The following is a 24,481-nucleotide window of genomic DNA, read 5'->3' on the forward strand; positions in this document are numbered from 1 at the left end:
AACCACAGTGTTTTACTGAACCTAATCAAGTAGTATCGGTAGCTGCATTTTTTCTTCTTCTTTTGTTTCAGTATATAAAGTTAATCGTGTGTTTAAAACTGCCAAAAGTAGTCCGGGGAAAAATGTCCCTTGAAAAGTAATGGAGAATTCCATTTCGTTGTATGGGAACCACATCTTCTAGTAGACATGGTTGCAGCCACCATCATCTCAGGCCAACAAAACAATCAGTGTACCGACGAAGCGAACAGCTCTGCGTATGAAGGAGTTGAAGTTGCAGCCCGCGGCGTTGATGTTGGCCTCGGCGCCGCTCTTCCTCCGAGACAGGCAGCAGAACAAGATGGCCTCTCCGATCATTATCTGTTGACACAACAACACACCCGTCACATGTGAACATCTAGAAGAAGGAGCGAGGCCATGGTCTCCACTGGAACTCCATGTCCCTTCACCTTCCAAAATCCTTATTTTGTCCCTCAACTCTCACACTTTTAGTTTCCATACCTGCTTTCTCCATGCGGGGTCGCAAGGGGCAGCTTATCCCAGCATGCACTGGGTGAGAGGCTGGCTGCACCCTGGGCCTTTACTAGTCTGTTGGTTGTGTTTTTGATTATTTGTGTAACTTAATATTTTTTGCCATCCTGCTAGTCAACAGTAACATCCTGGTCTCAGAGCAGTGTAACTCGCTGGCCTGGGATTGGCTGTTTGACGTGGCGGCGCCCAAGCTCCAGTTTAAGCCAAGAGCCAAGACGGCTCCGTCCTTGTGTGACACACTCGTGCACACGAATACACACTCCTCCAGAAGTGACGCATGGCGTTGCAGTGGGATGCCTGGCCATCTGCAGAGCAACTACCCAGAACCACAGATCTCTGCAGAACGAGGAGGATGGAAACTGTCTGTGTAAATGTGTGTTTCGAAGGACGTTTCAAACCCAATATAAAAGTCAGCAATTACATTGCCTGTCCATTCGGCTTGCTTTCCCAATCTTGACATCACATCCTCTGCTCTCAGGCGTTCATGCGTTGGGTCCGTGTGCCACGGCCCTCGTCACATGACATGTTTGGAGAGAAGAGGAGGGCAGCAGCAGTGACGGCCAGAGCGAGTCATCGTGGCAAAACGTGGTCCCGGAGACACCTGCTGTACCAGAAGCTACCACAGGTATTTAAAGGTTTAAAGTGTTTTACCATTTCTATATACTTCTGAGGAGAGAAAAAAACGAACTGTTCAGGTGTGTAGTTGAGATTAAAACACATTTTTAAGATGGGTATGGTCCGATCAAGGGCGCTGGCAGTGATATGACATGAATCCTTTGAAGTTTTAAGCCAGCTGGAGCAAACTGTTGAACTGAAGGTAACTAGGCTGAGGCTCATGTTGACCATCAGTCTGCTGTAACAGTGACTGAGTGACCCATTCATTCAGTTGTGGTTCATTTTGACCAATGAAGGCCTGCAATGTCTTAACCAGAACAAGCAACCAACTGAAATAAACAAATGACGTGTAATAATTGGACAGTCTGTACTTTCGCTACAATCAGTGCCAGATGACCTGCAGCTGTTACTTCCACAAAACGTCTTCAAATTATTGAGAAACTATTTTGAATTTACAGCCTTCAAAAATAAAGGGTTGTAGAATCAAGTTTGTCTTTGCTAATCGTCTTTATTATTATTCATATTATTGTCATTATTATTACTTTATGTGTTTATCATATGTACTTACAATGTATTATTTATTTACCCATGCACATACCTCACCCATTCCTCTCGTCAGTTATTCATATATGAATATGACACACATACACGTGCAATACTCCAGCGAACAAAAACAACTACACTTCCTGTCGGCTTTGTACCATTTCCTGCTGACAAAATAAAAAGGAACTATTTTAATTTCAGCAGCCGCTCCCACAACTACAGCCAACCACATCTTCCAGCTCCGTCAGTTTGCTCTTATGATTCCACCAGGAGGAACACAAACCGAGTTATAATAACTTGATCTCAATAAGCCTGGACTCTCACATAGAGTGACAGTCAAAGGGCTTGAGAGAGGCCTTCTGACCGGAGGACAGGCAAGCCTCAGGTCTTCTTCTGCTCCACGAGTTGCTGGGAGACGGGTGTCTGAGGGAGAATGTGGCATCAGCTGACATGAGGAGTCTGAGTTGATGTGTGAGGGGAGCTGTGTGACGTGTGCGAGGCTTAGATCGATAATAGAGTCGGCTTTTCTCTGTCTTGGCTTCTGAGAGGGAGCTTTTGGGGAGACATTAAGTGTGTTGGCTCTTTGCGTCTCTGTTGCTCTGGAATCAGCCATTCACTGGTAATGGGTTTGGCATCCCTGTGAGCTACGCAGAGAGCCGGAGCTTTTTATTGCTTCTTTCTTTCCTTTTGTGTTTGAGGCATTTTGGAGCCAGTAAAGACGGGAACATGCTGGAGAGAGAATGTGATCTGTGGTGGAAGAGAGCACAGGGCCGATGGGATGGTTCTGGCTGGAAGTTGAGTGCTATCTGACACTCTAACACAGAGAGTATGGTCATCCAGCTGGCTTCCACTAGTCCATCACCACGCAATTCTGATATCCTAAGTTCCATTCTGGACCTTTGGTGCATCTTGAAGGGTGTAATTTCCACTGAAGATGAACATCTCTTCTTTTCAATACCTATTTGTGTCCTGCCGCTTTTACAGCTTCTGTATGTTTTATCACAAAATCTCCTTAAACTGTGACCAGTTTACTGCTGCAGCAATCAAGAAACTCTGAGTTTATGAAACAAGTTGTCTCATATCTATGTTAGCAGAAGAAAGAGATACTGATTTAAAAGGTATGATATGCAACAATTTCCTAAAAACAAAAGTGGACTGATACAAAAGCTATCTCACGTTGTTCCACTGGAACTGTGTGGCGGTGTCTGTATCTGCAGAGACCCGGCCCTCGACCTGTACCTTCTGTTGTCTTCTTACTTTGCTGTGTTCCGGATGTTTCTGGGCCTCGGCAAAGAGCATTTGGACCCCACTCGGTGGTGTAACCCCCAGCCAATGAGCAGGGTGGGACCGAGTGGAGACACAGACGGGCACAGAGACAGCAGGCCTCGTGCCTCGGGCAAATCCAGAACCTTCCCACAGGTTTGTGAGGAGGTGTGGGTGTGTTCATTAGGGCTTTAGAACGTAACCACGGGGAAACGATCAGACAATAACGCTTTATTCTTCTGATTTGCTGCTCTCTTCATTCACTCTCTAGCTTGCTTGACCACTGCTGCACGCTCTCTCTCTTCTCTGTCTCTCGTTCGTTGGTTGGTTGAGCTGGAGAGGAGAGGCAAAGTTTAAATGCTGTGTTTACGAACAGTGAGTGAAAATGCCACTTGTATACCTTTACGTAAAATACACAAGTATTAATAATGAAATACGTGTCATATGCATAATAGCCCATTTCACACAGTTTTATTACTACTAATTATTACCACTGATGCTTTGTCCGAACAGCGTTATTGCAGTGGTTCAATACACTTACATGAAATATAATGTGCATTTCAATCTTCCAAACCTCAAATATTTTAAGATAAAATGTCTAAGAGAGCTTAAAACCTTGTTTTTATTTCAGTAGAAGTAGAAAAGTAGCTGGAAATGGAAACACGCAAGTAAAGTACTTTAAAAAATAAACTCAAGTACAGTACTTGAGTAAATGTACTTAATTACTGGTTACAAGCATGACTTATATTATTGCATTATTGCATTAATATGACAGTTTTTTGTTTTAAAGAACACAACTCTGTGTGTCAGTAATGCAGCGTCTGTGCTGTCAGAAATAGTCATCAGGGAGACAAGCTATTTAAAGCCCAGCGTGTTCTTTGTCAGCACTAAATGAAGTGGAGCTCGGGATTTCCCTACAAAGCAAAATGACTTCCTGTGAAAAAGCCCTGCAATTTGAATAAGGGAAATCATTGCCATGCTTCAGCGGGGCGGCTGTAGTCCAGATGGAACATGACTAAAGTCTGATCTAACAGTCTGATCTGATGCTCACTGTAGTAGATTCACAGTGTAAAGTATAACCGTTTCTTTCCTTCCGGCATGTTCTTCCTCTTATGTTCTCTGTCAAATATTTTGCCATGACCTATGCCCTCGCATTCTCTCTAGTGTCCATCAGGGGGCGACTCTTCTGGTAATAATGGGTTTCAGCGGTACTGTTTTGTGTGAAAGACGTGTTTGTTTTCAGAAACATCCAAGGAAGTGATGACATGCCTTGCTGGCCATAATAACTGTGCAGTCTGGCCTGAGGAGGACAGGATCATAGGCTGGCAATAGATCAACAGTCAGCGAGCTCTGCTGGTCTGGAGGGACCCGTCCTGCTGGCCCACAGCCCCACTCAGGCCCTCGATACAGTATGTGTTGGTGGGCCCTGAGGGGAATATCAGAGGGGACTCTATGCCAAAGGACTTTTTTATATGTGTATTTGTGTGTAAGCATCTGTGTATTTGATGCCATAACCGGAACCACTGGGAAACACTGAACTCCAGATGGGTCTCCATGTACGCAGAGAAAACTGAGGTATCAGGTATTACAGAATAAAATACAGTACATTACAGTCATTGAGCAGTCGCTTTAATCCAAAGCAACTTACAATTCAGACTCGATCACAACGTAGGCACAGCTACGGGAGCAATTCCGGGGTTAAGTGTCTCGCTCAAGGACACATCGACATGCGACTAGCGGAGCCGGGGATCCGACCGCCGACCCTCTGGTTGAAGGACGGCCCTGCTCTCCACTTAGCCACAGTCGCCCGATACAAATAGAAACCTCATTCATATTTCTCCATTAGAGGTGCAACAATGCAGCTTCTTCTGAAACTCACACTCAGGTAGTTAGGACACCAATACCGAGTGCTTTTACCCCCTGATTCAAATGAGACATAGTGTGCTCATTTTTAAGTTCATGCTTTTATTCCAGATGTCTACTCGAACACGTTTACAGGCATAAATGTTAAAAAAAACATTATCTTTTATCAGAATGACCAATGGTGCGGCACCTGTATTCAGCCTCTGTCTGAAACTGTCAGAATTAGCGCCTGTCTCTTTAAGGCCTAAACGCCCAAATTGCCCTAACGCTTGGCTCCGTTAAATACTGCTATTTATGCAATAAGTACGTTAATTCATCTGTTGAAACAGTATTATCATATAAAGTCATTGTGATGGAACGTGATATATTTCTCTAACACCAGAGGACACTTAATACTAAATGTAAGAAGACCAAAACCCTCCTAAAAAAAAAGCAACTTCAGCTTAAATTGGAAAATTGGAAAGTGGAAATAATTTTAAAGCAATACAATGTAAAAAGAACAATGGAAATCTGCAACAGATTAAGACGATGCTGACTTTAATTAAACACATGATCAGCTGTAAAAGATGAAATAGTCACAGAGGGCTGCCCTCAAAGTTCAAATAATTTCAACTTTGACCTCATTTACTGCTGACCAATCGAAGCTCGACCAATGAGATAACAGCGGCAACATTTGTTGTTGCCTAGAAACGGTGAAAAGCTTTTTATTTTCCGTTCATGTGAAGGCAGCTTTACCGTGATGGCAGGTCCGGCGAAGGCCAGGCTGAGCAGCATCAGGAGAGGGATGACCTCGCGGTTGGGGTCGATGTAGGGAAGGCTCAGGCTGCGGTCGTGGCAGTTGAAGCCGGACTTTGCCGGCTTGAACACATCCGTCCACTCCAGGAAGTACAGGCTGACCACGGACGACACCAGGATCGGCAGCTGTGGGGCGGACATGACGGGAAAGAAAAGATGTAAGGGAGATGGAACAGCTGAGGCCGGAGGAGCTTTAACAGACTGCCAATGGATAAATGAATGAATAGAAGAACAGGCAGTGAACGCTGCAAATGCCCATAACCCTATGGTTCAGTGCCCACGCTAATTTGATTTGATAACGACGACGAAGGCATGGAAAATGGTTTTCTTGACCTGAGGCGTGAGGAATGTATAGCTCTCATGAACATCAAGTGCTCAACTCAAATCTTCAGTACGAATCCTCCTGATCCCAACAAACAGAATGACAAACAGATCGTTTGCATATATTATAAGTTTGAGGTCGTAAAAGACCAATCACAGCGCAGCAGTTCATTCACCAGCCGTCAAACAAAGCTGCACTAATAAAGCTGGTGCTGATCTCTCAGTTGGACAAAAGTGCTTCAGTTTTGTGTGGAAGATAGCAAGAGGTCAGCTCTGAAAGGTCATTTCACCACTGACCTGTCACGGTGTCAACGCACTGGTATCCAGACCTGTCAACAGCAACAACACACCAGTATAAGACACACCAAGATAGTTACAGTAGGATGATGTCAAGCACATACAAATTACAAGGTTCGGAAAAACATTTCAGGAATATTAAACTTTTAAAATGTTAGAATGCGGATCTTTGGGGGAAAAGCTTTCTGGGCAGCAGTTTGTTTTGTAGTACCACAAATAGCCACTGAGACAAAGCGGCAGCATGGGGGACTTTGCCACACTGCATTACCCTGATCATAATGTATGCATGGGACTTGAAGCTTTTTATTTTGTATAAGACAGGCAGCATTTTGCAAAAAGCAAGTTCAAGTTGTTTCCGTTGCAATGGCATCCATCCTTGACGGTCCCTCAAATGTGATATGTTGACACAAATTTGTTGTTTTATAACCTGTCGTAAAATAACCTACATCATATAGTGAGGAGAGAGATGGACTGAAATGGCACAACTGAGGCATACAAGTCAAAAAAGGCTGCTAATAACTCTGCATATCTCTTGGGGCTATACACGACATTCAGAACCGCAAACAACCATTTTCTAAAGTTGCTTTCCCTCTCTGTGTGTTCAGCCTGTTCTCATTCCCCGAGCATCAAATACTGACGCTTTGTGACGCCACTCGCCCCGTGTCTGATACCACACAAGGCACCCTTTAGTATCTGTATGACACGCACCAGGCTTTCTACTAACGACCACGTAAGACCATCATTATTATACACTCAGGGAAAATGCTCCAGAAGTGTGACAACGTAGAAAACCCACACATGGTGGGGGGGTCAAACCAAAACAGGACTTTTAGTTGTCAATGCTTATTACTTGTTTACGTATTTTAAGGCTACCCAGTGCGTTAGAACGTGATGCCAAGGGGTCTGACAAAGCATCAGTAGATGAAGAGTTTGAATGAGAACATGTTGGTGTGTTGTAATCTGAGCTTCTCTGTTTAAGTCGTCGGTCCGTCCTCACATGCCTTTGAGTGCATGTGAGTTCCTCCCTTTGAAACTTCCTTTATGTTCATGTCCCACTGGCTAGCTGTGCTGCTACTCTGCACTGTGCACTGCCCTGGTCAGGCATGCGCAGGAGAGCGGTGCCGCTCATTCGGCCGTCACCGAATGCAAACACTGCCAGCGATGCTGTCAGAGCGAACAGTGTTTTCCTGAGGGGGGACCGGAGGTGCTACACTTCAGCGATGATGCCATTGGTTGGGACAGCTGTAACTGCTGTACGAGAGCATTGCAAACCGGCGGCCATTAGCTAGCTAGCCAGTGGGGCACGCTGACATGCACTAACATGTACTAGAAGCATGCACCGCCGGCCTGGCTAGGCTGTGTCACTTTATCTTTAAATAGTTAGTAGCTGCTATATTAATGTTCTTCATTTTGTATAGAAAACCTTTAACAAGTCAGTAAATAACTCCAATATCAACAACTCCATTTCACCCACTAACAATGCAGTTCTATTGTGTCAAAATTCTTTCCCAAATACTTCCCGACCACCCCACCAGGCACACAGAAGCGAGGTGCATATGTAGGCAGGAAGCTGATGTGTAATGGGAGGCAGTAGTGTCCACAGAGGACTGCAGTGAGAGCTGAATGTGGCCGAGAGCATCACAGGCTTTATCCTGCAGCTTAATACCCTGATTCGCTGGTACACAGTGGCAGGCGCGTAGCTCGCTCTGCTCATGCTAAGTAGAACAACGGGATGGAGGAGGAGGAGGGCCCCGCTAGGAGCCCAACACAGGGGGATCCCTTCAAGGAAACACAGTCCTGCTGGGATCTGAGCCACTTGGACACACATACACACAGAGGGCCTCTGTTTGCAGCCTTCCTTCCTTTTGTCTGCCTCACAGTTCTGCCAGGGGTTACTCACGAACACACCAGTTCTGCTGTCTTTCCCTCCACGCTTCCTTTCCTTACCATGACGAAGGTTCCATCAGGTTCCATCACTGGTGTACCTCGGGGGAAATTGGGACATTTGGAGAGATTTGAAAAGACAGTTGAAAGCCAGGAATTATGGAAAAAATGAAGTAAAGGAGATGCGGGTAAAAACATTCTACATTACGTTTCAGGCTACATTCACACCGAAGAATATTAAGAGAGCTCTTCACCTACAGCGGCATAAAATGCCCTAAAAGAGCACATGAAAGGGTGTGGTTAAACCATGAAGAGCTCCATGTTCAAGACCAGCTCATGCCACCGAGCTTCACACTGTCTTCCTGCCTCACCCCCTCCCCCTCTCTCAGGTCCGCTTCCCTTGGCTCACCGTCAGCCTCCCTCACCTCTCGTCCAGCTATATGAGAAATATAGGTCAGTGCTGTCAGCATTCGCACAGCTCACTCTGCAGATGAAGCTGTTCTCGGAGGAATACTGCACTCTCCATACTTCAAAGTAGATTTCTGCAGGATCATTTATGTCACATCCTGTTATTCTTAAAGTGCAGCGTGATTTGCCGAGGCCAAATCATATTTGATACGCTTCAAAGTCTCTGCACATACTGCGTATGATGCCTTTCCTTTGTATGTGACTTAAGTAAGAACTGACCAGTGTACAGAGAGCCATCTCACAGTAAGCAGCATTAAACCATCAGTACTACAGAAAATAGGATATCAAGTATAAGATGGATATTCCTGCTCCCTAAAGCCACATTCATCCTGATTAGGACCTCTTGAACTCTTAGCTCAGGGGCTCACTAAAGGTATCCCTTTGTCAAAGAATGATTCCTGTTTTTCCAAATAAATCTGGATCGGATCGCATGTCCGTGTGTAATACATATTTTTGGGGTTTTATGGCTTAATCTTGACAGTTAAAATCTTGACAGATGACGATATTTCATCCCATTGATGCAACAATCCTGTTTTTACAACCAAAGATAATAAATGCATGTAAGTGGTAGAACCTCAGAACCCATCGGCTATCGGCCTGATGACAGATGAGCCTCGAGGGGAGAAGGGCTGTATTTCTGGGGTTCCGGTGTATCCGGGCCAAGGACTTCCTTTTCTGTGCGCTGCTCGCTGTTTACGGTCCGACTTCAGATGCGAGTCTGGAGTTGAGCGATGACGTCTGCGACAGGGTTGTTTCACAAGTAGACAGTTTACGAGCATATTTTAAACCCTTAAAAAGCTCAATCATCGTCAGACGATAGCTGGTGGGTTCCCAGGTTACATTTCTGCCAATGCGCTCTTATGCTCTCCACACGGACTGTTTACCTGAATTCAACCAAAGTCCGCTCCAACGTGATTGATCAATGCTACTCAGACTACAAACGGAAACATAAAAGCTTGCATTACCAAAATCGTGTCCTGTTGCCGACGAATGCAGAATCTGTTCATGGAGATTATAAGTGGTCATCTAATAGTTGACAAATTCTTGAAAAATCCTGTCCACTCCTTTTACCTCGGGATATACTTTATTGTGTTGTGTAGCTTTGTAGCCAACAGTGCACGAACTGATACCCGATTGAGCTTTTTGCTTCTTTGTAGAATTTTTCTGTCAGACTTCCAGACTCAATGTAAAATTCATATGTGGAGCTCTTTTTTAATTAAGTGTGGATATGTGCCTCCACAGCTAATACTACTAGGTGTACATTACATATATCCAATCCTAATGGACACATTGGAGGAGATTAACTGAGCCCATTCGTGCTCCCTGGTGGAGAAAGCCAACTCTTTTAATGACCCCATGACTCTTCCTCTACCTTCAAGTTTTACCTCTAAGTACTCGCTCAGGCTTTAAGAAAAGCTAAATAATTAGTATGTTTGCTGCACACAACACTTTTTTTTCATCTCTACACACACACTGCTGTATCTCTACACACACACTGCTGTATCTCTACACACTCACTGCTGTATCTCTACACACACACTGCTGTATCTCTACACACACACTGCTGTATCTCTACACACTCACTGCTGTATCTCTACACACTCACTGCTGTATCTCTACACACACACTGCTGTATCTCTACACACTCACTGCTGTATCTCTACACACTCACTGCTGTATCTCTACACACTCACTGCTGTATCTCTACACACTCACTGCTGTATCTCTACACACTCACTGCTGTATCTCTACACACACACTGCTGTATCTCTACACACACACTGCTGTATCTCTACACTCACTGCTGTATCTCTACACACACACTGCTGTATCTCTACACACACACTGCTGTATCTCTACACACACACTGCTGTATCTCTACACACTCACTGCTGTATCTCTACACACACACTGCTGTATCTCTACACACTCACTGCTGTATCTCTACACACACACTGCTGTATCTCTACACACACACTGCTGTATCTCTACACACTCACTGCTGTATCTCTACACACACTGCTGTATCTCTACACACACACTGCTGTATCTCTACACACACACTGCTGTATCTCTACACACTCACTGCTGTATCTCTACACACACACTGCTGTATCTCTACACACTCACTGCTGTATCTCTACACACACACTGCTGTATCTCTACACACACTGCTGTATCTCTACACACACACTGCTGTATCTCTACACACACACTGCTGTATCTCTACACTCACTGCTGTATCTCTACACACACACTGCTGTATCTCTACACACACACTGCTGTATCTCTACACACACACTGCTGTATCTCTACACTCACTGCTGTATCTCTACACACACACTGCTGTATCTCTACACACACACTGCTGTATCTCTACACACACTGCTGTATCTCTACACACACTGCTGTATCTCTACACACACTGCTGTATCTCTACACACACTGCTGTATCTCTACACACACACTGCTGTATCTCTACACACACACTGCTGTATCTCTACACACACTGCTGTATCTCTACACACTCACTGCTGTATCTCTACACACACACTGCTGTATCTCTACACACACACTGCTGTATCTCTACACACACTGCTGTATCTCTACACACTCACTGCTGTATCTCTACACACTCACTGCTGTATCTCTACACACACTGCTGTATCTCTACACACACACTGCTGTATCTCTACACACACACTGCTGTATCTCTACACACACACTGCTGTATCTCTACACACACTGCTGTATCTCTACACACTCACTGCTGTATCTCTACACACACACTGCTGTATCTCTACACACTCACTGCTGTATCTCTACACTCACTGCTGTATCTCTACACACTCACTGCTGTATCTCTACACACACACTGCTGTATCTCTACACACTCACTGCTGTATCTCTACACACTCACTGCTGTATCTCTACACACACACTGCTGTATCTCTACACACTCACTGCTGTATCTCTACACACTCACTGCTGTATCTCTACACACACACTGCTGTATCTCTACACACTCACTGCTGTATCTCTACACACACACTGCTGTATCTCTACACTCACTGCTGTATCTCTACACACTCACTGCTGTATCTCTACACACACACTGCTGTATCTCTACACACTCACTGCTGTATCTCTACACACACACTGCTGTATCTCTACACACTCACTGCTGTATCTCTACACACACACTGCTGTATCTCTACACTCACTGCTGTATCTCTACACACTCACTGCTGTATCTCTACACACACACTGCTGTATCTCTACACACACACTGCTGTATCTCTACACACACACTGCTGTATCTCTACACACACACTGCTGTATCTCTACACACTCACTGCTGTATCTCTACACACACACTGCTGTATCTCTACACACACACTGCTGTATCTCTACACACACACTGCTGTATCTCTACACACTCACTGCTGTATCTCTACACACTCACTGCTGTATCTCTACACACACACTGCTGTATCTCTACACACACACTGCTGTATCTCTACACACACACTGCTGTATCTCTACACACTCACTGCTGTATCTCTACACACTCACTGCTGTATCTCTACACACACACTGCTGTATCTCTACACACTCACTGCTGTATCTCTACACACACACTGCTGTATCTCTACACACTCACTGCTGTATCTCTACACACTCACTGCTGTATCTCTACACACACACTGCTGTATCTCTACACACTCACTGCTGTATCTCTACACACACACTGCTGTATCTCTACACACTCACTGCTGTATCTCTACACACTCACTGCTGTATCTCTACACACACACTGCTGTATCTCTACACACACACTGCTGTATCTCTACACACTCACTGCTGTATCTCTACACACACTGCTGTATCTCTACACACACTGCTGTATCTCTACACACACTGCTGTATCTCTACACACACTGCTGTATCTCTACACTCACTGCTGTATCTCTACACACACTGCTGTATCTCTACACACACACTGCTGTATCTCTACACCACTCAGCTGCTGCTACGCGGGCACACAGCTTGGAGTTTCATTTTGTTTTTGGAAAGATTGCATGAAATGGTTTATACAGCCACTTTAAGCTGATCGCCTGCATACATCGCCGCTGGTTTTTGTGTTTGAATGAAGTGTATTTCACGAAGCCTTACAGCCCATTGGGGTGTAGACGGGGGTTGCATACATTCAATGACATGATACAGGTGTGGTCGTTGCTCTCATGTGTTCTTGGTGGGCCCTCAGCGACGACGGAAGAGACAGCGGGGTTTGAATAATAGATGTGTAAAAAGGGAAAGCAGGCTCCAGTGGGCTTTGGCTGGCAGTTATTTGTGCTGGGCCAACAGCACCGACAGCGATGGAGTTTTCTCAGTCATTTGAGGCGTCTGACTGCTTTCGCTTCAAGTCTCTCAGTTTCTTTGGAAATGTTTGATTCGGTGTACCATGCTGCATTCGGATTTGTCTGTGAATTGTCTGGGTTTCCGCACACATCATTGCAGTTCGTGTGAGAGACGGTACAATGGGACATTTGACTTTATACGGCCACATTGCACAAACTGCCTCCTTATTGATGTTGTCTCCTGAATCCTAAAACTATTAGCAGCTGCAAGTTTTGGTCATGTGGACGAATTTCACTTTTGAAGTTGCTGGTTTTGCACCTTCATCTTGAACTGATGACTATTTGACCACTGAATGCTGCTGCTAATGCACTGTTTGATGTAATCTGTTGTTTGTATCAAGTCTGGTGCTTGTTTCATTTCTGTGAAATCTCCGACATGTTTTGAACTTTTTGCTGTATGTCTGTTGGTTGTGCTTTTATGAAAAACTTGTTATGCTGCGGTCTTGGCCAGAAGTCACTCGAAAAAGAGATTTTAAATGTCAATAGGAATGTGCTGTTAAATAAAGGAAGAATCAAAATCAAATAAATGAATGGGTTATGAAGTGAACTCTGACAACACACGGAGACAGTCAACTGATGAAAGCTGTCTCCACTGTTGTTAAAAAAGCGATTTAAAAATGGTAAACTTGCACTTTTTAAAAACTGCTCGAGGCAACTTGAAACGCTGACTGTTTTAATAATGTAACACAGTAAAGTTTATTCAAAGTACATTTTAACTGACCTACTTCTTACTTTCATCTATGCACATTTTTACCAAAATACTTTTACTTGAGTAAAATGCATTGGTAGTAACAGTATACTTAAAAACATTCGAGCACTCTTTCAAACCCTGGATATTAGTGGACCGTTACTATTGATGCATTTACATGTAAACAGTAAAGATGGAGGTTCTGGTGCACACAAACCAACACAGAGCAAAAGATGGACATACTGAAGGTAGCTGTAGACTCGAGCATTCAGAGACGGAACATCTTTCTGCCTCAGGCACAAATGCCACATGTCTGCCTTCAATTGTTGCGAGAAAGGTGCTCCTGAAGGTGAGTGACTGATCTGACTAACCGGAGGACTGTTTGACTGCCTCACCCACTAAATGGCTGATGCCACTGACAGCGACGAGTGAATCTACTGGGCGAACCGTGCAGTCGGAGCGATAAATCACAGAGCAGAGCGTCTTTCTCTGAAAAAGCCTGGGCTCCTCTGGGAGAGTTCAGCTCAGCAGAGATGCTCCATTGCCCTACATCTGCTAACACTCACCGCCAGCCCGCTCTCTGCGGCTCGCCCTGTTTGTCTCGCCTTCGGTCCAATCCGTTTCCGTCGCACGCACAGAGCCTCTTATCTGTGTCACATATCGTTCTATCTCACTGTCGGCCTCTCTTCCGTCGTGCTGCCTGGATCTCTGGCAGCGTCCTCCCTCTGTTTCTGGGGTCATCTCATATGGCGTTTCGAAAGCCTGACATGATACAGATATTTTTTGAAAACAGAGGAACTAAGAAAAACATCTCAAAAAGGCCGCATAGTGCTGGCTGAGTTTAGATTCTGGAGAACTTAAAAAGAAAACATTCAACCAGGTCAAACACATACAGGACCGATCACGACACTATGAATGGAGCTCATAGGACTCCCCCAAGTGTGCAGTCAAATGCTAAAAATGGTGCTTTGTTCTCTGTTTATCTACTCATGGTATCATTGGCAGATAGCCGGGGCTATTGATTGATCCAATGTAGAAACATTTGATGTAGGTTTTTTTCCAAAGTGCAAGGTATTCTAACTGATAAGTGAGTTTTGTGGGGAAACCGACAGCAAACAACAGCATCGCAACCAACAAGTGAAACAGGAGAACATCTGTGATGAGCAGCAACAAACCTTCACTGCACTCAGCTTCTACTGCACTCAAACCACATCACTTCAGATGTTCACAGAGATATAAACTCAATGGATAACACAACAGTAAATATATTGTGTCCCACTTTTGGAGAGTGGGATGCAACCAAAGTCGGATCACCGTAACGACGCACAAGAGGAGACACCATTACCGTATTGTAATGGAAGACTGGAAGCCTCCCGGCTTCTCCTATGAACACATTTGTTCTAAAGTGGCCGGTACGTACTCAAGAGCAGGGCTCCACGGTAAGTGATGCAGGAAATATTTTGGGAAATTGACAACCAATTCATCAGTGGCAACCACTTCTTAACATATGAAACAGCAAAAAGTCCACAGTCTCAACGTCTACAATGTGACTCCATCTGTTGACATTACTGCTGGAATGAAGCCTGTCTTTGGCCTCGTCTGCTCTCATCACCTTTGCACATAGTCAAAGTAAAACACAAGGTTCCACATGTAGTCCAGTGAGTCCGATTACAATCAACACAAGCTCAGTGAGTAAACAGTCGTGCGGTAACAGAAGCCAGAGTTAAGCTTTGCTGCAGATGCACCAGAGGCTTTGTTCCTCTGGGCTAATGGCTGATGGCCCTCCCTACAATTAAACATGATTTCATCCTTTATTTTTACCCTGCTGGAGATAACAGTTGTTCGGCTCCTCCTCATGCTTCCATTTCTTCCACTTTGGAGGAAAAGCCGCCTGAGGCTTCACAGTGGAGCCTCGCTGCACTTCACCACTCGGTCCAAACTGAAGTAGAGCAGCCGGTCCGTTACGGTCGAGCACAGGGATCACATCTGCAGCTGCTCCTGAACGCCTCGTACGGAATCTCAATCTAATACAACCAGCTCACGATCCATTACCAGGAACGGTAATAGATCAGGAACGGTCAGCTGGAGGCGATCACAGGAGATGAGGCACAGCTGTGCCTACGGAGAGAGGCGCGGCAGTGGGCGGGACTCGTAGGAGGACACTACTGAGGGAAATACAGCAGAGCTAGACACAAATCCTCACAACACGTGTGACATGTTCTCACTCCATGAAGTTGATATGAGGAACGTTAGGGCTGCACCCCAAAGAGACATTTTGGATTTGAATCACATTTGGCTGAAAATGTACCAGTCAGTCGTTGCTTTTTTCCACTGCAGGTCAGGAACAGCTGCTCTAACAACAACATCAGAGACGACTATAAAAAATATATTCTTTTAATTCCTGATCAACATAACAATTTATTTCCTCTACAAAATATCAAAAACATGTCTTTCAATATTGAATTCAATCACCTTCTCTTGACCAGAGTAAGAAGTAATATATCCTATTTGTCGGATGCCTGATCAGAAAGATACTGGACCTTGAAGTCAAAAGGATTGCTGTGACACCATACGTCATAGCGACTGTAACATCTGGAACGCTAGCTCTCACTCATACATGGCCGTTAAAAGGTAAACAGAAAATATAACTCGGCTGAATAACAACCTTATAACATCAGCGGTGCAGACATTACTGGACACTTTTTGACGTTGATCGTGATCGTTTTGGGGGAGTGGCTTTGGGAGTGCTGCAAGCTACTTTCACTGGAGAACAGTTAGCAACACTGGGCTGTTTCTTTTATGGAGTATAATCTTGCTAGTTTCTCAAGATTACCAACCCCAGCTTTAAGAGGTGTTATGTATGAATTCACAACAACCACACTGGCCAGTCTGTGTGCATGGATGTAGCATTCTTAATCTAATCGAATTGCTCGAATTGGTTCTTAATAATGTAGAAGTCCCTGAAAACCTGATTTCAACCAAGGTCTGTTCAATATAAAAAACCCAAACCCTCACATCAAAGCACAGTATTGTTTTGATCGCTTATTACATTTAGGTGTAGTATCACATCTCCTTCTCTCTGGCTCTAAGCTGTGGGCATTAAGGATTCACACGGCAGGTATCCGTGAGTCCTGATTGCAGAGGGTAAATCTCCCCGGGGGAGGAGGGATCCATCATGACTGGCACGCTCTGATCTCCTCTCCACATCTATTGTGGGCTGACAGGAGAGCAGGATGGGATGGAGCCGAGCGGGCCACCACCTCGGCTCTCTGCCTACCAGCCACTGACACACACTCAGGGAATGAGGCTGACAGAGCCCGAATTATATGCACAAGTGCTGTAGTTCACCAAGTAGAATTCACTTCTAGCATTGGCCTAGTTTAAATGCTTTGTGAAAAAAAGAAAATAGGGGGCAGCAGAATCCTCCAGTGAGCAGGAGCCGTAGCGCTTCGATAAGCTCAGGCTCTGGCCCGGTAATCGTAGTGAGGGGCGCATCGAAATGTAAATGAAAAGCTCCAAACACAACACAACAAAATCGAGGGAACCCCCTAACCAAGTCCCGGCTGCGAGAGGACTGATGCGTCGTCCCAACAGCATCCATCACACAGCATTAGAGGCAACTCTGGTAATGTACGAGAGGTCGGTTTGATGGCAGAGCCACAGGCCAGCGGTGAATTAGAGCGTGCATAAAGAGCACAGCGGGGGGGGGCGACAGTCACCTCAAGCTCAACTGCAATCTGCACAGAGATCTTTGACATCATCGGCTCATTTTTCATTATTTTCCGATGAACCTCTCGTCCTGATATACAAAATGCAACAAAAAAACAACATCATCCATATGTCTGTCACCAGAGACTCACATTTAACACTGTGGGAATGTTTGCATTACGCTGGCTGCACATAATGCTGCTTATTCTCCCGTGTGGAGGCTGCAGCCATTTCAAGTTAAAACTATGATGTGAATGATCAACAATATATGTTTGAATCCAAATGATTGCAAGGACCAATAATAATGATCACGGTCTTCTGTTGGATTTGCTGGAAAAGTTAAGAGAAACAAATAATGACACAAAGAAGTGTGTGTCCGTGTGCCCGTCCTTCACCGGGCATCGTGTCTTCTATGTCAATGCATACAGTGTGTGGGTCCCACTGTTACCGTACCGCCACGGAATACAAGGGCAACAATGCATGTCTTTGTACTATTGGTGATGTAGCCGTCTACAGCGTGAGAACAGGTGGCTGTGTGCAGGTGATGGATAAATACTGTGATACGTCCTATAGGCTTTTGCTCTGGACGCACCACATTATGCACTGCATGTCCCTGTGACCTATATTAAAATAGAATCAGTGGACTCATAAGCTGATCGTCATAGGCAGCCCATCTATTGGATCTTTGGCAATAATTATACACGACTACATAATAGGAGTCTAGTATGGTTTGATGGGGGGGGGGTACAGATCGGTTCCGGATGAGAAGCATGCAGCGTGAACTCACCTCTACAAAATAGAAACAGGGCAGCAGGCTGACACTGTCTTTGGTCAGGCTCCCCTTCTCTCTCGCAGACATGGCCGGGCCTCGAAATATCCAAGATGAGACGCGGGGAAGGATGGCTGAGCTCTCCGGGCGTCCTGCCGGGATCAGGAGCGCTCCATGCCGCTGCGCGGAGCCGGATGCTCGGGGACGACAGCTGGCCAGTAACCGGCCCAGACTCCCCCTTGCCGATACACAGACCCGCGCGGCCCTTTATCACTGCTAGCGAGGAGCCCGGGCCTCGGCTGTGTGCACGTCCTCCGACGAGCTGTCAGGTAGAGAACGAAGCCACACCGACGGAGGGAGGGAGAGAGAGGAGAGAGAGGAGAGGGAGCGCAGGCGCACTGGGGAGGAAGGTGGTTGACAGCAGACTGCTGCTGGCACTGACAATGGATGGATCAGACTGCCAGAAAAGAAAAAAGCCTTTTCCCACATTTAAGAAAATTGTCTCACTACATCCTGTCAGCGCATCTAGGCGCACGTGCAGCTAACATTCTTTTTTATAAGCGTCTAATATTCACGTGCGTGTGTCACGAAGTAGCCTGATTGGTGTTCTGTTCGATGGGCGGTGATTGTGATCTGTGATTGCAGGATCATATTTGAAACCACGGTACGTCTCTAAGTTCTCCTCACGTTCAGCAGCGCCACCATGCAGCCACAAAGCGGAACTCCATTTTCGGCACTGGGATGAAAAAGTAATTGTAATGTAATGTAACTCATTGTAATGAGTTAGCATTCCGAAAAGAAATTACCTAAAATAATAACATTCAAATAATGAATTAGCATTTCAAAATAATTTCCAAAAATAGTAATATAAAATATTGAGTTACCATTTAAAAATAATGTAAAAAATAATGAGTTAGCGTCACAAAATAATGACATAGTATCTCAAAATGATAACGTAGTATCTCAAAATAATGACATAGTATCTCAAAATGATGACATAGTATCTCAAAATAATGACATAGTATCTCAAAATGATAACGTAGTATCTCAAAATGATGACATAGTATCTCAAAATAATGACATAGTATCTCAAAATGATAACGTAGTATCTCAAAAATAATAACTTAGTATCTCAAAACAATGACTTGGTATCTCAAAATAATGACCACGTATCTTAAACATATTAATTAGTATCCCAAAATTACGGGTTTGTGTATCAAACAATGACTTAGGATCTCAAAAAGAATGATCTAGTATCTCAAAACAATGGCTTAGTATCTCAAAATAATGACTTAATATTCCAAAATCATCACTTAGTATCTCAAAATAGTCATTTAGTGCTCAGGCTGTGCAAAGAAGACTTTTAATAAGGTATGGATTGACACATTCACACACATTCACACCTAAATAGCAAAAGGTTTCCAACTAATGATGATAGATAGGAGAGATATGATGTGCTTTTAACTATTTTACAGTAGAGATTATTCTACAGCACTGATTGATCAGAGGACATCTACAAGATGAATGGATTCTAATGCTGATCAGATCCCACACACACAACATGCCATGTCAATATAAAACTAGCAGCATCTGCTTTCAAAAGACCAAATGATCATACATTTTTAACAGTCAACATTTGAGTGTGTTGTTGTGATGAGAGAAGCTGTCATCACAGAGCCTGTGGTACAGCGTGAGGTTTAACATCTCCGCTTTCACACGCTGCCTGCCAAGGTCTCTTCCCACTGCTCCATGACTGCTGTCCTGGTAAATGGACACCACATCCACAGTGAGTTAGTGTGTGTCTGTGTGTGTGTGATCAGGACTCTTGTTACTGATGCTGGAACAGACACACACAGGGGCAACGTTGCCTTCATGGTAAACACGAAGCCCGGACATCTAAAAACTCAAAGTAAAAAAAAGTTTATGAAGCTGTAAATACAACCGTCTTTATGAACAAATGATATGACACGTCAAGTTACAATGGGAGATAATTAAAGATCAAGGATGTCCTTCCCCTTCTAAAAACATACTATTTGTGTGTCAGAAAGGAACATTCATCAAAACATAACAAAATATGCCATAAGTTTGGTAAGCATTCCTATGAAAGCTCAGTATTTATGTTAAATGATGATCTATCAACAGGCCATGCAGTGGGTATCAGGCTGTGTCTTCATACATCTACTGAGCCCTTACCATGTGAAGTGCATTTATGGATCTTTTAAAGCAAGTTACAAATACATTTTATTATTATTAGAATTACCATTCTCTAACCCTGACCAAACACACCCTGCCTTTAAATCGTATTCTCATCCAAGCAAAGAGCAGATACTGCTGATCTACAGTGACTGGCCCTACTGGCTTTATTGGCAACATCATATGAATGCCATGTTCTGCTCAGTGGTGCAGCCATCATCACTATCTGGTTCTACTCGTCTTGGTAATGGCCACTAGTTAGCAAGAGTGTCTGCTCGGAGATACGTCTCCCGATTGTATCCCTTGTATTATATGTACTTGGTGATTTTTATAGAGAAAGTTTAAGTGAATACACAAGAAGAAACAGGTTGATCAAAGCACACACACACGCACACACACACACACACGCACACACACACACACACATATGTTGTTATTTATTTTTCTAATCATCTCACTTGTTTTTTTTTTCTTCATTTCATTGTATTATTTTTCAAATTCCATATTTATTGTTACGTTTTATTCCGTGTATTCATTGCTCTGGGTGATCCCTCTGTTTTACCGTACTTTACTCATTACTTGAAGGCAGCATTCACCTCAGCCCCACCGCAGGCTGACTTGAGCCGCGCATGCGTGTCAGCATGCGAAAAACCCGCCACGCACGCCACCAAGCATCCGGTAATTAAAACAGCGAAGATACGGAAAAAAAGTGTGAAGAGATAAGCAGGAAGCTACCGGAGCCGGGAGCCAGTGATGCTGTTGCTGCTAGGACGTTAAAACGGTGCCTTTTGTGTTGTTGTTGTTTAGCCGGCTGTGACTCCAGAGAGCCTGCGCAAACTCCTTGCGCTGTCCAAGGTAGGAACCCCCCCTCCCCGGTGTCCTTCAGCTGTGTAGCCGCTCGTCTCCACCGCGGACCCGGCTAGCGACAGCAGCAAGTGCGTGCAGCAGTGTGAAACAGAGTCGGAGAGCTTTAGTGAGCCGCTGTCTGCTCCAGGTTGGCGATAGTCATCAGAGCAACTAGCGACACCGACGCACAAACACGACGTGATTATCGTTGAGGGTAATGAACTCACTTTCTACAACTACAGTGAACTGACGTTACATGTGGCGTTCACGTACACCACAGCTGTATGATCCAACCGAGCTCCTTCCGGAAGCTGAGTATCCCCGTGGTCAGTGTGATAACTTGATGTCAGTGACAGAAGAGAGCAGAATAGTACTTTTATTTTTATTTTATTCATCAGGGTCAGTTAACTCACCATATATAGTAGGCTACTATTCAGCCTGTGAAAACAGTTGTGTCATGTCGTGTCCTCGTCTCTCTGGACATCATGAAGAGATGCTATCAAGTTGCATCATGACAAGTGGAGGATCCCCTTTTTTTGAAATTTGACCTATACTAGGGATTCAAAGTCCAGACGATGATTGCGTTGGTGTCATTGCTCATTGTTTGCGTTGGTATATTAGCACCACAACAAGCGATCACTTCACAATCAACAGAAGGACCAGTACTCTTTGAAATCGTCGTTATATTCAATCATAAATTCATCATTTAAAGACGGGCTAAGAAAATAGAATTATCAATCTCCAAATGAAATGACTCATCTTTATTTCATGTAAGGATCTGTGGAAAACTCAACTCATATCAACTCAAGGCATGATCACATCCACTCAGCTCCACGGACACCCTCCCCTCTTGACTGTCTTCTTCTTCTTCTGATGATCTGGTAGACACATTGCTACCTTTACCAGTTCAGCATCAGATTGCGATGTGATGGACAGATGTCCAGTTCCACAGACGTGAGCCTTTGAACTGGAGGCCTGCTTTGACTCTTCCTGGTGCGTCTCAGTGGGATCGAGTCGGTCATTTAATGAGGTTGTGATAGCTCTGCTCTTTCTTTCTTCAGAGCTGCAGCAAGATAACACAAGCATGTGTGACTGTCAGGATGAATGAGAGATAAACTCCACTGATCTCAACTCATTTGACTTGGGAGCTGAGAGAAAAGTTCAAACCTCACCCACTTTCACTCCACACTCCTGACCAATCACTGAGTGATGTGGCCATTTCAGGAAGTTGCAAACATGGTCATGTTGCAGCTGTTGAAGGCAGATGCCACCCTGGAGATGGCCTCACAAAGCCACACAGTGTGGTGTACTTTGTAAAAGGCTTGCTTTGCCTTCAGCTTCGGCGCACGCTAGATGTTAAAAACATGAAACGTGTGTGTGTGTGTGTGTGTGTGTGTGTGTGTGTGTGTGTGTGTGTGTGTGTGTGTGTGTGTGTGTGTGTGTGTGTGTGTGTGTGTGTGTGTGTCAGAGAGAGACTGATGGGGGACATCATGCTATTTATTACCATTTTCTCCTTTCCAATACCTGAACTTGTGTATCAGCTGATACCAAGTACTGCTCCGTGTGTTAAAAACATCAAATGTGAAACAGCTCATAATTCCTTGTCTAATATCTATTTTTTATTGCTTTGAAAACGTTTCCTTCAAACAACTGGATTTATTCACATTTCTCACCAAAACTCCTTTTTACAAAATTGCATTTAAACGCATTATGATAACGTTATAATTCACCTTCGCCCAAATACTCTTATTAACTGAAAAGAGCTTGAACGCATCATAATTTACATTAGCTGTTAGCTCCACTATTTAGCCAAACAGGACTGTGCACAGCTAGCGGCTAACGTTAGCTCTCCTCCTGCTGGTTTCAACACAGCTTTGCTTTCATAATGTAGCGTGGTCACAATGTTTTAGATACTGTTCTTATCTATGGTGTTGTGTGTATTCAAGGTGTTACTTTGTAATTTACATTTTTATTGCATCTACTTTTTTTCAGCAGTCTTGTGAATCTTGGTTTGTCAAATAAGTTTTTAGCTTTAAAGGAGTATTGTATCTTGTTTAATGCACGATCAGATGAAATAAGATATGATAAGATAGTCCCTCAGCGGGGACATTTGCAGGATTACAGCAGCAAAGTGGATACTTCACTAGAAAACAAAGACAAAAACAAGCACAATAACTAATCAGACAGTAAAGTTACCATAAATAACTAAACCCTGAAAAACAACAAAAACTCAAATTATAATATTTTCAGATTGAGTGGGTGGATACGCATTGTTGTACATATGAGGGAGGAAATATAAGGTGTTTGTATTGTGCAGAGTATTTATATTGCACATACATACATATTGATACTGATACTGCACATGAATGAATGAATGAGTCATGTGCCTACAATCCTGTAGTGAGGATGGATACAGGCTGGCCAAAGACACTGCTTGTGTTCTGTATCGTATATAGGACTCGTGTGTTAACATGACATACACAATATGATTTATATCCATAGCACACTTTTGAACGCAGGTGAGCTGTTACTGACGACGTCCGCGTGACTCAGCTCACCTCCAGGGAGCAGAGCTGCTTGCTCTCCCGTCCTACAGCTCGCATCCTCCCTGCATTACCTTCTTTTGCTGTTGCACATGCCACACATGCTTTCCATCACTGACTTAGCTGATCTGCACTCAACACTCCATTGTTTGTTTTGTGTTAACCTCAGTGTAATAAATGATGTTTGGTTTGAAGTACAACCTTGCGTGGACTCCCTCCTTGTCCCCTGAGCCGGTTTGTGACAGAGAGCAGCTGGTTTGATGAGTTTTCAATCATTCCCATCTGTCACACATTCTGTCTCTTCTAATTTGTCTTATTTTCTTCTCCTGCAGCTCATGCTCATGAGAAGAGGACGTCAACATGCCTCCAAAACCACTCTGCAGAAAAGAGCGGAGGAAGTTGTACACCTCACTGGCAGGCGAGGTGAGACATGATTCATATAGACAGATAGAAAAGATGGATGCCCTCATCCTTTATTGTGACGCTTAACTCGCTGCTCAGAAAAGGTCAAAGTGAGGGAACACTACACTACCAAGCACCACTTGTCCCAGATCAATAAAACATCAGCATAGCGTCACATAATGAACTGCTTTTTTGTTTTCACATTTTGAACACAATGCATATATACATGAACAACAAACATCATGTAACTATTTACAGAAGACAAAATAAATCGTAAAATCAATGAAATTTTTTTTTATTTGAACACTTTTTAAAATATATGAAGAAAAAATGT

The 24,481-nt window shown here is 44.1% G+C and overlaps 2 protein-coding genes across 2 annotated transcripts in view; one reads left to right on the forward strand and one right to left on the reverse strand.

The window, feature by feature from the left end:
• plppr4b (phospholipid phosphatase related 4b) overlaps nucleotides 1-18,253 on the reverse strand; it is a gene marked incomplete at its 5' end in the record, with an annotated part of 28,638 nt that extends 10,385 nt beyond the window's left edge. The window contains 3 exons of the mRNA XM_079291780.1: nucleotides 234-357; nucleotides 5,548-5,733; nucleotides 18,182-18,253. Coding sequence (XP_079147906.1) covers nucleotides 234-357; nucleotides 5,548-5,733; nucleotides 18,182-18,253 — 382 coding nt within the window. The remainder of the gene's footprint in view (nucleotides 1-233; nucleotides 358-5,547; nucleotides 5,734-18,181) is intronic.
• Nucleotides 18,254-21,128: 2,875 nt separating this feature from the next.
• The window catches only part of LOC306794199 (phospholipid phosphatase-related protein type 5-like), a gene marked incomplete at its 3' end in the record, with an annotated part of 101,642 nt that continues 98,289 nt past the window's right edge, over nucleotides 21,129-24,481 (forward strand). Inside the window, exons 1-2 of the mRNA XM_079292171.1 lie at nucleotides 21,129-21,211; nucleotides 24,078-24,168. Coding sequence (XP_079148297.1) covers nucleotides 24,106-24,168 — 63 coding nt within the window. The 5' untranslated portion in view covers nucleotides 21,129-21,211; nucleotides 24,078-24,105. The remainder of the gene's footprint in view (nucleotides 21,212-24,077; nucleotides 24,169-24,481) is intronic.

Source organism: Melanostigma gelatinosum, assembly GCF_949748355.1.
Source record: "Melanostigma gelatinosum genome assembly, chromosome: 20".
NCBI lineage: Eukaryota > Metazoa > Chordata > Actinopteri > Perciformes > Zoarcidae > Melanostigma > Melanostigma gelatinosum.